Source organism: Dermacentor albipictus, chromosome 1 (assembly GCF_038994185.2).
Source record: "Dermacentor albipictus isolate Rhodes 1998 colony chromosome 1, USDA_Dalb.pri_finalv2, whole genome shotgun sequence".
In the NCBI taxonomy this organism is placed as follows: domain Eukaryota; kingdom Metazoa; phylum Arthropoda; class Arachnida; order Ixodida; family Ixodidae; genus Dermacentor; species Dermacentor albipictus.
This window is the reverse complement of record NC_091821.1, coordinates 76,356,568-76,372,498: the sequence shown is the minus strand read 5'-3', so window position 1 is coordinate 76,372,498 and position 15,931 is coordinate 76,356,568. Positions and strand designations below refer to the sequence as shown.

Sequence of the window (15,931 nt, the reverse complement as noted above, 5' to 3'; positions counted from 1 at the left end):
TCCCTTATGCTTCTGGCGTTAAAGATATCTTAAAATTTATTGCATTGCCAAGGCAAGACAATCCTCTTAGAATTATATTTCATATCATGTTCTCTTAGTCTGTCGCAGCTTGTAAGTCATCACATATTTTTCTGCCCCTAGTACTCTACTCATCACCTTTATTTTTCAATTCTTTAACATACTTCTTGCCTTTATGTTTAGGCTAAATGAGCAATATGCTAGTGCCAAAGGTTCCAGAAGCTTCTGCTGACTTGACACGCAGACATGAGCAGAGTAGAACACACAAATGTTCTGAAGGTATCTATCACGTACCAAATCATACTTTTTCATCATTTGGCAAAGCAAACTTGTTAGGTACAGCACACCACCTACATGTGGTATATACATAACATATGGCAGCCTCAGAAATTCAGAAAGGGGCAGGGTGGTGGGACAGGACAGCAAGATTCCCCCTGCCTACCCAAGTGGACAAAAAGGTACATACTGCCCAGAGAGCTGTACCATGGAAAGAAAGTATGAGGTAGAAAACAATAGCAGCAAAATGAGTTGCATGTGACGCTATGTTTGACCCCATATATTACCATTTCGCTGTCACGGACGTACCGGTACGTCTTCGCGCTTCCCCCCCACAGTGTCACTAACGTACCGGTACGTTCTCTATCGTGCATTCAAAATTTCGCGCCTGAGCGCAAAGCTGGCACTCCTGGACTGGCCGCGCCATCTGTTGAATCTTTCTATAAGTTCGTATTTTTGCCCCACACTGTGTTGGTACATGTATTGAGGAGTACGGTGCGACTGCCACTCGCACCTCTCTCTTTGCTGAGTGGCGCGGTCGCTCCGCATTCGCTGGATCATGCGTCGCGCGCGTGTGGCTATAGGTTCAAGGGTTGTTCTGCCATCTCCACTGGTTTGGAGGTTTTTATTTTTATTCTGTTGGTGTGTCTGCTACGACGCGTCAAGTTCAGGGGCATGCACTGTTGCCTCTCCAAAAAGAGACCAACACATGACTCGATTGCTGCTTTTGCTCTCTCGCCACACCCTCGCTTCCGGCTTGCAGCAGTAAATGTAAAGCCCCTCGAACTTTGTTTTAGCCTTTTTCCATCTCCCTCTGTCTTTTTGATCATACAACGTCCCATTTCTCTCCGTTGTGCAGGCGACTAAAAGCACATCCTCCCTGCGCGTGGTTACTTTCGGATGGCTAAGCACGCGGGACCTTCGTCTGCTCACTGGAGCGGTGGCGCTTCCGATTCAGAATACGAGCTGAACTCAGATTCGGACTCGGACAGTGTCTCATGCGAGGAAGAGGTGAGTTCCGCATCGTCAGATTCGGATGTTGAACGGATGTTATAGTCAGGCTGGTGATGATGATGATGTTTACTAATAACAGCTGCAGAACACTGAAATGTGCATATTCCATTGACTATGTTATTTGTGTACCAATCATAATCAAAAATAAATTGCTATGTTCATTCCTTGTTATGCTCGTTCCCTGAAACCAAGCCGACACAGGGGGTGCGTCACAGCCAGAAAGGTCCAACAGCGAAAGGGTTACTGCGATGTGGGATCTGAAACAAAGCTCTAATGCCTTGCAGCTTAATTCTTTCCGTGCCGTGCCTATTGGGCATTGTTAGCTCGCTAACAATGGTTTGAAACGCCACTTTCGAGACCTTCTGCGCCGCTCACGGACACAATGCGCTGTCGGACGTGAAGGAGGAGAACTATATTTTTGTTTTCTAAACAGTTCCCTTTCTCCTCCCAGGTGGTGATTTTTGAACGCGCTTTGAAGTTTGAGTAATTGTCAAAGTAGAAAGCAAAGATGGCTGTCCACTATTAATAGTTTGAAACGCCACTTTCGAGACCTTCTGCACCGCTCACAGACATACTGTGCCATAGGACGTGAAGGAGAACTATATTTTTGTTTTCTAAGCAGTTCACTTTTTCCTCACCAGGCATTAATTTTGTAATGCACACCAATGTTTCGCAATCGTCAAAGTAGACAGCAAAAATGGCCGCCTCTGGGAGTGGCGGGCGCTTCGAAAGATTGTAATTCCGCTGCATTTACAGCTGATTTTATCAATGAATCAAGCAGCAGCGAGTCTGAAGATGCTGCCTTTTCATCGGACTTTGACTCTGAGAGTGATGACGATGCAAGCCAGCCCAGAACATCGGCGAAGGCAGGCCAGCACGCCAAGCTGTAGTGCTTGCACTTATATTTTTGTAGTGAAATACCTGTTCAAAAAATGTTTAAAATTTTTTCGGAGATAGTGCCTATTAGATGGCAATACATCGTGTATATCTCATAATTTATGTTACATTTTTTTCTTAGTAGATACAAGCCTGTGTTTACAAACTTAGTTCAGTTTTATTGTATATCTTGATTCTGGCAATTTATATATTTTTTATGACATACATCTCGTTAACAAAACCTTCATGCATGAAAAGTGCATTCAATCTGCTTTTTGTTAATGTAGTATTACATAATATATTGAGTGCAATAGTTTCTTCAGAAAAATATATCTGGTGTAACCTCCAAAAAGCACCAATTTTTCCCATGGTAGGGAAAGAGTTAAGCCGATACTAGATGCACTGCATAGGCCAAATGCTCAAGGGCAGAATGTCCTGCTAAACGCAAACCACATGCTCAGGCTGCAAAGTATTCGAGCTTTTTCATGTTGGCATTTCGAAAAATTTTGTGGGCAGGTACACTGTAACAGTTACACAAGATGTAAAGGCACCACACTTGCCTCAAGACCGAGGAGTCCTCAAGGGCACGAGCTGCAACCGTCTTAAATGTGGATGGGACACCCTGTGATGTAAATATACAGAAAATCATAGTCAGCCATAATATACACTACTTCTAAATGCCAAATGCGAAATCCTCGAGACTTACGGTTAGCACAACAAGTGCACTCAGCAGACTTGCAATGTTCTCACCAGCTGTCACCTCTTTGAATGTAAGCTCAGTCCCGTCCTACAGATAAAGATTGTGTACATTAATCTTTATTGAAAATGAAAGCTCAAGTAAATGATAGAAGTCAAAATAGCTAAAATGTTTACTGAATAGAAAGCATGCAGAGCAAGTCAACCAGCATTTTTTTTTTATTTCAGCTAAAGAAACGATGAAAAAAATAAAACAATAACAACCAGTTAATATGTATCTCCTGCGATCACAAAAAAATTTTTCAAATTATCAGATTATCAAATTGCCAAATACCCAAGCAAACCCACCAAGAAAACATTTGTACAGAACTCATATCAGTTGATCACAACAAGTGAATGCATAGCCAACAGTAATATTTGTGCCATCTGCTGATAACCATCACTTCCAGAGACAGGAGCAGGAACACATGCCATAAAAGTCTGGTGCTCGTGTTTAGGCCTCATCTACCCTAGCATGAACACGAACAGTGGCTTTTGCTGGTGATGGCTCAATCACAAGATGCGGAGACGAAGGGCTCGTTTTAAGGCATGGAGGGTGGCATGTTTTTTTATAAGGAGTATTATAAGCAAAAATACAAACAAAATGAGAACTTCACAAAGCGGTTACAGGCTTTGCACAATCGCAATATCAAATCACCATAGAGGGCAAAAAAATCAACCGCAGCACAGCTAATCAAAAACGCATATCACAATTCACGTCCGTTATAACGGATCCGCATACAACGTACTTTCGAATATACAGACCATCCTTCTCGCTTAGTTTAGTTTGCCTATACTATTCATGGAAGAAATTTTGCATTTAACGGACCCAGATATAATGAACTATCAGCTACAACAGCCAAATTTTCGGGCAAATTTTGTCAAGGTGGTGTAAATATACTGTACTCGGCTGCTGCAATGCATGTGTGCGACAGTGCACTGTATGCAACTAGTATTTCCAACCAATCGTGGAATGTGCGAAAATGCACTTTTTCTTGAGGAATGAACCCAATAGCGGTAAGCTTCCTACAATGGCATACCGTGTGCAATGTGTCACTGGCTAATAATGAGATTTCGAGTCGCCCACGCAAGCGCCCACGCAAGCGGATCAACATGGCCCAAGCGCCGAAGGTGCTGCTAAGCCTAATCTGCTTTTCGCCAAAGCCATAGCATATGGTGCTTCAAAAATAACTTCAGACAATTAGAAAATGCATCATCTTGAGAATGCATTATTTCTAATTGCATCAACGGCCACAAAAATTAAGATACACTGCTGTTCACAACGTCCAGAGTGCGAAGTGTGTGATGCAGCTGAGCTGCCTCGCATGCAGTCCAGCGGTGGCTGGAAGCGGGCTGCATGTTGGACTTGCCTCATATCACAGCTGTTGTTTGTGCTATAGGTTTGACAGTGGTCGTCGCTTGTTACAAAACATAAATTTAAGACATTAGTTTATTCTATCAACCATAGTTTGTGCGAAAAACAAACTGTAGTCGATATTGGTGTCTCTGGCGGTGGCCACCGCGCGCTTGGGCAGGGCAGCTGGCATGGGGGGGGGCATGGCTGGCTGGCTGGCTTCTGCCAGTTGTACCAGCAATTAAGTTTGACCTTGCCCATATGTTTGTCTGATTTAGTTAGTTAGATAGTTAAATGGGGTTTAATGGCGCAAAAGCGGCTAAGGCTATGCTGCGCCAAACACGAGGTGTTTTAAAATCCAGTTCATGAAGGAAGAGGCTTTGTTAATCTATATTTTATGTAAAAAGCCAGTGTCATCTAGAAATTTATGGACGGCAGATAATGGTACTAGTGGATCATCACCTAAAATTAGAGCAGGGTGTAAAGGTATGTGTAGTTGATATAATTTGTGCAAATGTGTTCGTCTGTGTGTTTCAGTCTACGTACATGTGAGTAATATGTGCATAACTGTTAGTGGCTGTTGACATTTCTCGCATGTTGGTGTGTCTTCTTTCGTAAGTAAGTAATTGTGTGTGAGGTGTGTGTGCCCAATGCGTAGTCGGCATAAAACTACTTCGATGAACCGCTCCTGATGATAACATGACTTCCACTCGCCAACTATGGGTTTCACGAGATGTAGTTTGTTGTCAGCACAACGGTCCCATTTGCATTGCCATTTCGCCGTTAAGGCTTTTCTAATCGCGCGGATGCTATCTTTGTATGGAAGTGTTGTGTTTGTTATCTCTTTGTTAGCTGCCATCGATGCACATCTATCGGCTCCTTCGTTACCCAGTATCCCAACATGACTTGGTACCCAGCAGAAGCGGATTGATCTCCCGTATTTATTAAGCGCGACCATGTTTAGTATATCCCCTAACAGGGGTTCACACTCAGATTTCAGATTTAGGGCCTTCAGTGTACTTAAGGAATCAGTGTATATGACTGTTTTTGTGCTTGCCAGTGATAATCTTTTTAACCACAACCCATACAGCGTAAACTTCAGCAGTGAAAACAGAGGCATGTTTTGGTAGACAAATACTTCTTTCCCAATTTTCTGTTACAGCCCCTACACCCACGTGTTTTTTTGTCTTGGACCCATCAGTGTAGAATTGCATGTGATTTTGATATTGGTCCTGAAGAGCACGGAATTCTTGTATAATGTGTTGGTGTGGAGTGTCTCTTTTCCTTAAATGTGTTAATGTCCAGTCGCACAACTGCGTGAAATCGTACCACGGGGCCAACCGTTCTGGTTTCTTGGCAACCTGGAGGACTTCGTGGGGAATTTCATAATCCCGACAGTATTGCTCATACCGCAGTACAAGTGGCCTAATCATGTTTGGTTTATTTGTGTAGTGTAAGCGTGAGTTGCACTGTGTGACGATGTTGTAACATATGTGTTGCAGTGATGACTGAATTCTGAGTACATAAGAGAATGTGAGTAATGCTCTGCGCTGCTGTAATGAGGTTTCGTTACATTCAACATATAAACTTTGAATAGGTGACGTTCTGTAGGCACCACTTGCCAGTTGAAATCCAAGGTTATGTACTGGATTAAGTCGTTGGATATAGGACTGTCTGGCTGAGCCGTAAACCACGGAGCCGTAGTCTAAAAGGCTATGCACAAGAGACCGGTAAATACGTAAAAGACAGGTTCGGCCGGAACCCCTGTGCTTATGAGATAAAACTTTGAGGATACTCAATGCTTTATTCGCCTTAATCTTTAGTGTTTTAATGTGGGATAGGAAGTTTAGTTTTTTGTCAAAGGTTAATCCCAAGAATTTATATTCTTGTTTTACCGGCAGCGCGACATCATTCAATTTTAAATCCGGGTCTAAGTACAACCCTCGTTTTTGCGAAAAAAGCACTGTAACAGTTTTCTGAGTAGAGAAGCGGAAGCCATTTTTCTCAGCCCACTCCATTAGTTTATTTATTGTTATCTAGAGATGCCTTTCACATGTTCATAAGTTTGAGGCGCGGCACGCTATTTGCAGATCATCGATGTATATGGAGTGCATAACAGAGGTGGGAATGACGTTGTTGACAGAGTTCATATTTGCTATAAAGAGTGTTGTGCTAAGTACGCAACCTTGTGGCACGCCGTTTTCTTGGATAAATGTGCGCAAGAGCACAGTGCCTAGACGGATTTGGAATGTTCTGTTGGACATAAATTCAGCCACAGTTTAGCATTTTGCCATGAATTCCTAATGAGGCGAGGTCACGTAAGATTCCAAATCTCCACGTGGTGTCGTACGCTTTTTCTAGGTCGAAAAACACTGCCAGGCAGTGCTGTTTGTGTAAAAATGCTTCACGTATTTCGTGTTCAAGTAGGACGAGGTGGTCTGTCGTTGAACAACCTTTCTTATAGCTGCACTGGTGAAAATCAGTGGAGTTCCGTGTATCAAGCGTGAAAGTTAGTCTTACATTTACGAGGCTTTCGTATGATTTCGCCTAACAGCTTGTCAGGGCAAGTGCAGCGTTGTATTCATCCCTTGACATACAAGCAGTTGGTAGCTTCTCCTTTTCTGCTGACAGTTTGCATTTTAAAAACGTGTTTGAATAATAATCCAAGCTAGAGATGTTATAAAAATGTTCCCCAAGTATATTCGCTTGTTCTTGTAGTGTTGTTTGAGTGCCTGAAGGTGTAAGTATCGGTATCGTGTATGATGAGTAGTCCCCCTTAAACTTCCTGACCTGTTCCCACATCCTTTTGGATGTGACGGTGCCATTAATTGTCGATACATATTTTTGCCAGGAAGATTTTTCTGCCCGTCTCCGGATATATCGAACTTTCGCTTTGGCTTGTTTAAAATTTAGAAGGTTGTTATATGTTGCATACCTGTGTAAGATTCCCCAGGCCTTATTTTGCTGCTTTTTAGCTACGGTGCATTCATGTGACCACCAAGGATTAAGCTGTTTCGGATCAATGCCAGAAGATTGCGGAATGGCCTTTTCGGCTGCAGAAATAATACAGTTAGTAAATTTTTCATTAATTTCGTCAATGCTTAAATCTGTCAAAGTAAGCTCCTCCAGCCTGGCACTTTCTGTGAAAACGGACCAGTCTGCCATTTGTCGAGCACGAGGGGCTCCGCGGTACACGTCACCTGCGGCACTGAGCGGGTCTCCACATCAAATATTCGAAAAATCAAATTGTAGTTATTCTATTCGTAAATTGAATTAGTCGAACATTGACTATTCGATTCAGTGATATTCGAGTATTCGCACGCCCCTAATTATTCAGTAATGCAATCAGCCCTTGGATATGTCACGCACTTTCCGGGATGTTTGTTTTCCCACCAGCTTGGGTCAATGGGTAGTCCATAATCTAATGAGCAGAGCACTGGGCTGCTGTGTGGAGGGAACAGTGTTCAAAAGCAACTGTTGGACCAACTTGAGTCAATGAGTATATGACACTAGGTATGTGCTGCTCTTCAATGAACCTCTTTGATGCCAACTTGGGTCACTCGATATGTGCCGCTCTTCAATCAATTTAGGATACTGGGTATGGCTAATGGGCAAGTGCTGCACTTCAATGAGGAAAAAATCCTTTAAAATTTCTTCGGTGCTGGATAGAACTGAACCCACGTCATATGAATTTAGACAATCTTGTCTAAATATATATTTAGACACGTGCAAATGTGTACAGCAACACTACTGGTACAACACTACTGGTACAAATGGTACAGCGTGATAATAATGAACTGTTGTTTTTCTCACAGGGTACTGAACATTACATTTGTCTTCTGCATATCATTCTTCCACCCTACTCTTACACTTTCTCTGTAAAGGTCCTCAATCATTAGTTACAATTCATCCTCAGCATTGCTGAAAAGGAAAATGTCATCTGTAAGCTGTAGGTTGCCGAGATATTCGCTGTTGATCATCACTCCCAATCCTCCCCAGTCTAATAGCTTGAATACAGTCAATGACCGATTTTTCGGGCATGCCTTATAACTCTGACACCTTAACACCCCTGCCATATACCCCATAAAGTCAACGTATAAGGACCTCTGAAATTTTGGACGCTGAAACCCTTCACTGTATGATTTTTTTGGACTTTTTGCCATGACTGCAGGCTCGAAACAGCAATTGATGCTACCACCGCTGCCATTTTGATTATCTCGCAGCCTCAAACCAGCACTCCCAGATGCCAATCTGTTAGCAGCCGTAGTAGCCATTACGTGCTGTCATTAGCCCTAGCTGCTTCATCATTCGCTATCAAGCTTCCTGATGTTTGGTGCTACGTCTTTCATTAAATGATTTGCGGCTATCGGTAATGGCGGCAACTTTGCTTCGTCATCCTTGCTGATGGCGTCGAAGTGCGGAAAGCACGGCAATGGTCTAAAGCTAGTCTTATAATCCCGAGTCCTTATTAGCTTCACCGCAATATAGTGATGTTATGCGGTGAAGCACACGCAGTGTATTGCGGTGAAGCATGCAAAGAGTGCAAAGAGGCCAATGTCACAGGACATAAAACGCGTTTCTTAATGGGGCCCTGAAACGATTTTGACGATATTGTACAAACATACCGGGTCGTTCGAGTAGGTCCTTCTGATCATTAGGTGACACTATTAAGCACTCCACGTAAAGCTGGAACCGCATGGCGCGTTTTTCGCTCGCGAAAAACGTGACGGGCGGCAAACGCCCGCGTTGCCGCCGACGCGCGAGCACCCGTACGAAAAAAAGGAGCGGCGCTTTCACGGCGCGTTTTCCAGGTTGCCAGACAACATAACTCTCAACGACATGTATTGTCTCTGTTACCGCATATATAATATGCCCTTAAACTTACAAAACACCACAATAAAAATAATCTGAGTGTAATTAGACAGCGACATTTCTTTCCGAAGTGTACTTGTTAAGCTTAATTTCAAGCAGCAATATTGTGTGCGAAACTGCGACTATGTACCTTCCGCATGCTGAGAAGCCGCTGCTTGTTTACAACTTCACATATACAAAGGAGGGTCGGCTGCTTACTACCGAGCAGAAGAGGCGATTGCTACTATTAAGGGGGATGCTGATACTGAAGCAAGAAAAAATGCGGGTCAGGAGGTACATGTGGGTGCGGCCTGCGTGTTTGAGAAGAGAGCGAGCACAATACACTGGTAATATTATTAGCAAATTGTCTTGCCAGTATTAGCAATGAGACGGGACGCTTCTCCACTTTAGTTATTAGGGCCTCGTTGAAGGTTGCTTTGTTAATTTTAGGTGAACACGATGCGCGAACGAAATCACTGTAGCATATGTTTTCCCTGACGTGCGCGCCAGTTCTGCCGAGAAAAAAAAAAAATCCGCCACAGAGGTTCCCTCGAGATGCGCAGAGAGCAGGGCCATCTGGTGGCAAAAAAAGAACCAAAATGCCACGTGACCAAATGCCACGTGACTTACCTGAACTCTGATTGGTGGATGCGCCGCACGACGCGTTTTTTTCTACTCCGAGCAGCAGCACGCGGCGGCGTGATTTCACGACGGATCATGCTGGGCACACGTCAAAATGACGCGCATGTCCCACCATCCGCACGTCAATCGCGCCTGAAATCGCGCCATGCGGTTCCGCCTTAAAGCGTGTAATTTATAAGGTTTTAAAAATGTGCATTGCTACCCATAACAGCGGCACCGCTCCCTTGAGTTTTCAGCCACCTCCTCCTAATTCATGTAGTTAGCCCAATTGACACCATGCTGGGCGATCTATCCGATTGGCTACCCAGGTCACTTCACCGATAATTTTTCCAACTTTATGGTGAACAAATGTTCATAATAGTTGGAATGCTGGTTATCTTGTTTCTATAAAAAAGTAATAGGAAGAGAATACACAACAACAATTTATCCCTAAAGTCGAGCACTTCCGGCACACAGAAAGTGTCATCTGCTTGCGTTCTCTATGCTGACGTGAACTGCGCAGTCAGTGTTAGTCTAGAGCTTTCTTTTCACAAGTACCATAGATCGCTCTTGTTACGTTGAGGGCTGCAAATCCAGCAATCAGTGACATATCAAGCTGCGCCATTGTGTGCCTCTGCAAGGCACCGTGTGAGTAGAGTGGCTGCAGCACATCAGGCTGTTGGTATCCAATTAGTGCCAACTACCACAAAAGAGAGCTTTAGCATCTCCGGTATTTGGGTAAAAGAGCAAATGGACTGTGGATTTTACCGGATGAGTGGAGGCACAAACATGAACGGCATGCATGGTGCAGACACCTGGTGCCACAGAGCTCGACAAGACAAACACAGAGCTAATGTGGCAGTAATTAAGTATATTCTACTTTGCTGCTGGTGTAAATTTTCAGCAAACACATATTGTGAACACGTTATCTGTTTAAAATGTTTTAAACTTAGTTATGGCAATAGAAGCTGTGTTTGGCTGGTTAAGTTTTCCACCATCAAGTGGCTGCACCGTGCAGGCCACTAACGTTTGCGCTAAAGCTCCCTCATCACAGTGGTAGTAGTATGAAGGGGTCTTATTCTACGCCTCTGCCCATCCATCAAAATGCCAAGCTTGCCTCTGGTTACCGGAATACCGGACACGCTCGTCGCGGTGACAGAATGCTCACAATGCACGCTGGCTCCAAGACAACCAGAAGTGGACGACACATCATATGGTGACGCAGAGCCAGTGAAGGCGGAGCTTAGCCCCAATCACTGGGCAAACGAGATGAAGAGAAAAGGCCTGGCTAGGGAGGAGGGTAACTTATAATCTTTTGTAGCTTGTGCCACTAATTTTTTTACTGTAACTGTACCCTACGCATCTACAAAACTTCTCCACACCGTTTCAGGGACCCTTTAATTATACATACATGCACCCGCCATCTGCTGTCATAGTAAGAGCACCGAGATGGCTTATAATTATACTGGCAGGCCTTTAAAGCAATTTTGGACATGGTTGTGGCAAACTGAGGCATCCATTCGGTTTTTCGGACTGCCCGATTTTTCATACGTTTTTGTGGTCCCAAAAGGAGCCCAAGAGAATTGGACGTTGACTGTACTTCTAAGCATAAATAGCATAGTAGATTTTGTCTCCTTGCTTGACCCCTTTCTTGATCGGCATTTTTCTGCTTTTCTTGTGGACAATTAAAGTAGCTTAGAGTCTTTATAGATATTTGCCAAGATATTCATGTATGCTTCCTGTACCCCCAATTATGCAATGCTTCCATGACTGATGGTATCAATACAGACTAAATGCCTTTTTGCAATCTATGAAAGCCATATGAAGGCCCGTAGGCAGGCCAGTAAATATTGCATAGCTGCTTTTTTGTCAGCAGGAACCAAGTGCACTGACTGTCTGAATATAAACAAGCTTTTAACCAAGTGCAATGCCACAATGTTGTGAAACATGATATCAACATATGCTTGCGTGCCTCTTATGCTCTTCTTAAGTACAAAACACCTTGCATGGCATGGATAGTATTTTGGAGATGAAGAGTGGGAAAGTTTCAGTGCTGAGAATTACTGCCTGCTTTCTGTCAAGAGGGCTGCTTATAAAGGGTGCTGCAACCTAATGCATCATACTGACAGAGCAGTGTCAGAACAGGTGGTATCAGAGTTGTGAAGGAATATTCAATAAAGCTGGCCAAACTGGGTTTTTCTTTCACGCCTAAATGCAGCGCAATTTTTCTGCTATCAGTGAATGAACGAAACATCACATTTTCAAAGTGGCACTGCCAATGCTGCCTTGCACTTACACATCATTTTCTCACTCTCAAGAGCTGTGTTTTCGGTAAAAGCAATCTTTTTGACACCTTAAAGCACTAATTTATCTCTTTAGCTTGACTTAATACTTGCCTTCAGTGTTCTTTAAGAAGGATGTAAAGAGGATGGACATTTTGAATTTCTCCTCCATGCATTTTTTCTCTAGTGCCAAACCTTTCAGCTTGCTATTACAGCTTATTGTTTTGCCATGACACATGCTTTGAAGCCAGATTGCATCAGTCTCAAGAAACTACATCTGAGCTGGACATGGAGCTAATGTGCATTAAAGCATTAAGTAGCTACACAGTAAAAGAAAAAAAAAGTGCTGCCTTCATGTTGGGACTCCCAAGACTGCCATACCTCAATAAAGGCTTGTGCGGAGTCTAGGCAGGTATAGTGTAGAGAGAAAACGGCAAGGGAAGTGCACATTTCAGAGCACAAAGAAAATTTTCATTACTTCAAAGGCTCACTGTTAGCATGAAGGACAGGCAGACATGTAATATCCATCAATTTTGTCTCCAAGTTTCTTCCAAACATTTATAAGAACAGTCAGCTGCTTCATAGGATACCTTGACCCATAAACATGGGACTCAATGTATGCTGTGCTTCCTACATCCTGAAATCATCGATGAATTTACTTATATTTATGAAAGGCATATTGTTCCTATTGCATGTAGTACTCCCTACCTCAATGGTTTCATTAGATACTATGCAAACCTTATTAGGTTAGCAATAGAAAGCTATCATAGATTGTCATTAGTGTATGTTTAATCGGTGCAGCTTGGAAAAATATGAGTGTGTGTGTGTATTGACTGATTATATTTGCTAATTTATATGTGCTTAATTTGGTTCTTCAAATATATAAATAAGCTTTCCAGAACAACACACACTCACTGCAAGACCTTGCACAGTGTCTCGTCTTTAGAATAATAGTACACTGTGTTAAAAAGAACCAGAAATATCACATCTTCACAAGGCAAGAGTATCCGTTCAATTCAATACACGTTCAACAAATTGCGCATTTCCCAGAACATGTAAAGCAAGAAAGACAGGCAACCGGGCAGAAAAAAAAGATAGAGGAGTTACTGCAGTTGTGCCATCTCACGAACTGGCTACTCTGGCACACTCTGCCCCCACCAAGGTTTCAGTGCATGAATGACAAAACTGACAATTTTAATATTGAGTGTACATGCCATCCCACTTGTGCTCATGAATTTATGCAACAAAAATGCACATCACACACAATATACCTATCACAGGCACACAATATGTGCCAAGACTACACCAGCTGCTAAGGACTTTTGCTATTTTGTACTGATGCACAAGAGTTCACAACGTGGCACAAATTAATGAGAATTGCTAATCAAAAAGAAGAACATTATGTCCACCAAATCCAAGAAGCATTCGTGGCATTATATACAAAGGTGCCCAATGCTGCCTTAATGTGACAAGAGGGACTCACAGGCTCAACGATGTGAACATGGATGCGGCCCGACTGCACCACATAGATGCTGTCATCACTGTCACCAAGTGAGAAAAGCATAGTGCCCCGGGGCACAAACAGTGTTTCAATGTGCTTCCATAGCTCCATAAACAAGGGTTTCTCAAAGAAACCAAACACCCTGGGAAGAAAGAAGGCAAAACAATATTCAACATGAGCCAGTGGTTTACCATGCTCGCAGGCAGTGACACATGTGAAACCTTATTTACAGAAGTGTAAGGCACCTATTAAACAGATGTTCAAGCAGAGCACACAGTCTGTGTAAAAGACCTTGAAAACCTCTCCTGTTAAACCAAACAATATGCCTGTGGGATATTTCTTAAATTTTTTTTAAAAAACAGCCTTTCACCAGCCTGTCTAAGAGGTAAATCAAAATTGACTTAAACTGGACCAAAGACAAGGCAGGGTCAGTTGTTGCTGACATCTTTAGTGCTGTGCAAACAATGCACAAGGAAAGCAAAAAAGCTTTAAAAGTTGGCACATTTTTCAAGCAAGTAATTAGATTGCTTTATTGCTTTCACTGGTTGGCATGCATAGACGGCAACAAGATTAATTAAGGGAAACTCAGACATCCACCCATTCATAACAATTGCTACAAAGGAAACCCATACGGGTTCCTCGAAAGAAAAGCCTCGCAGTTGAAGAAAAATTTGTCCTGGTCCAGGACTCGAACCAGGGACCACCACCTTTCCAGGGCAGCCGCTCTACCATCTGAGCTAACCAAGCAGCTAGCAGATGGCAGGGCGAAGTCGAATTTGTCAACAACTCGAAGCAAGGGCAAGAGTTCGACGTAATAGTTCTGCAGAAACCCGCAAGGTGGAGAGAAGTAATTAAGGGAAAATCAGACATCCACCCATTCATAGCAATTGCTACAAATGTAAGCTGCGACAAAATGTAAGCTATCTATAAGTACAGTATATTCGGTTATGTAGGTGAAGGGGCAGGGTTGGCCAATATTTTCCATGCACTGTGCTGCCTTAAAATGATTCACTTGTTCAAAACTATAATGTGTTGCACACTAACACTTTCTTTTTTACAGTCAGTTTCTAGAACTATAGAAGCAATTTTATTTGTTGTACTGTTCCCTTTTACCTCCTTTCGCTACTCCTTCTTAGGCTAATCTTGGTGCCACTCAAGTACTTGTAAAACAAGATGTATTCATCGGTTCATTTTCTCAATCATTCTACTACAGTTATTTTTTTTTTGTGCGTACCATTAACTACAAAAATAATTTTGAGTGGTTTACCAGCTTACAGAGAAAGAGAGAGAGAGAGTGATTGTGAAGAGGAAAAGGCAATATATTATGCAACTCTTTAGGGAGCACGACTTAGCGCCTTGAGTAAGGGGTTGAGGGAACAGAATAATGGGAGAAACAAAAAAAAAGTGAGCATTTTCAAAAACCAATACAACTGTTCCTAATGAACAAATAACACAGAATTATATATTCAGTGGCCACCAGGAGAATAGTTCAGCAGAATTCAGTTTATTTCTTTATACAAGAAGAGGAGCACAGTGTCTTTTTTATCACTTCTGCTACATTTAAAATTCTTCGAGTATGGCAATTGCTAGGATTCACCAATTGATCATTTACTATGAAATATGTGGCAGTTACGTGAAAATAAACACTTTTCTTTTCTCCTCTTTACAGGTGAAAATACAAATCATGTGCCTGTAATACTCGTAATGCAATATGAGCTGAAAGCTAGCACTAAAGATTTATGCGCTCTTCACTACAACAACAGCAAATTATCATCAATGCCTAATTATACCTGTTGAAGAAAGACCTCCTCCAAAATTCTCTAATTAAACTTGTCCTGTGCAAGCCCCACACACACTATAAATACAATTTTTTAACTTCGTGAACCATCTAATCCTCCAACACCCAATCATTATACTCCAATATCCAGTACTTGAAACTGCCTATCACATATGAACTGCCACAAATAAGTATTTTGGTAAGGGTCGAACATCTTTTAACACTTTCTTCTCACAGTAGTGTGCCACAGTAGTGGTCAATATTTCTCAATTTAATTTTTACCATGCACACATATCAGTGCCTTCGTGAAATAGTACAATGGATGCCATGCCATCAAAGGTGAGCCTTGATTATAAATAGTGCATGCCTTGTGTACATTTCCCACTCATGTTTGAAGGGACACTAAAGAGCAACAATAAATAAATTTCGACGTCCAAGCCTTGTTTCAAAACTCTATTTTCATTCATTATGCAGGCAAAGGTGTATAATTACTGGGGAAAATGAAGACCAAACTTCCATTTTTGGTGCACTGAAACTCCAGCCCCGGTAGTACATCAATGTGACATCATGGATTTAAAAGTACTTTCTTGTATTTGGGTTGTTTTGGTGGGGAAGTTAAACTGGCT

The 15,931-nt window shown here is 42.4% G+C and overlaps 1 protein-coding gene across 11 annotated transcripts in view; it reads right to left on the bottom strand.

Annotated features, from left to right (window-relative positions):
- The window catches only part of sws (patatin like phospholipase domain containing sws), a 281,522-nt gene that overhangs the window by 190,048 nt on the left and 75,543 nt on the right, over positions 1 to 15,931 (bottom strand). For all 11 annotated transcript variants that reach the window (XM_070522534.1, XM_070522554.1, XM_070522558.1 and 8 more), the window contains exons 6-8: positions 13,511 to 13,670; positions 2,891 to 2,971; positions 2,745 to 2,806 (exon numbers count right to left, since the gene is read on the bottom strand). In XM_070522534.1, coding sequence (XP_070378635.1) covers positions 2,745 to 2,806; positions 2,891 to 2,971; positions 13,511 to 13,670 — 303 coding nt within the window. The remainder of the gene's footprint in view (positions 1 to 2,744; positions 2,807 to 2,890; positions 2,972 to 13,510; positions 13,671 to 15,931) is intronic.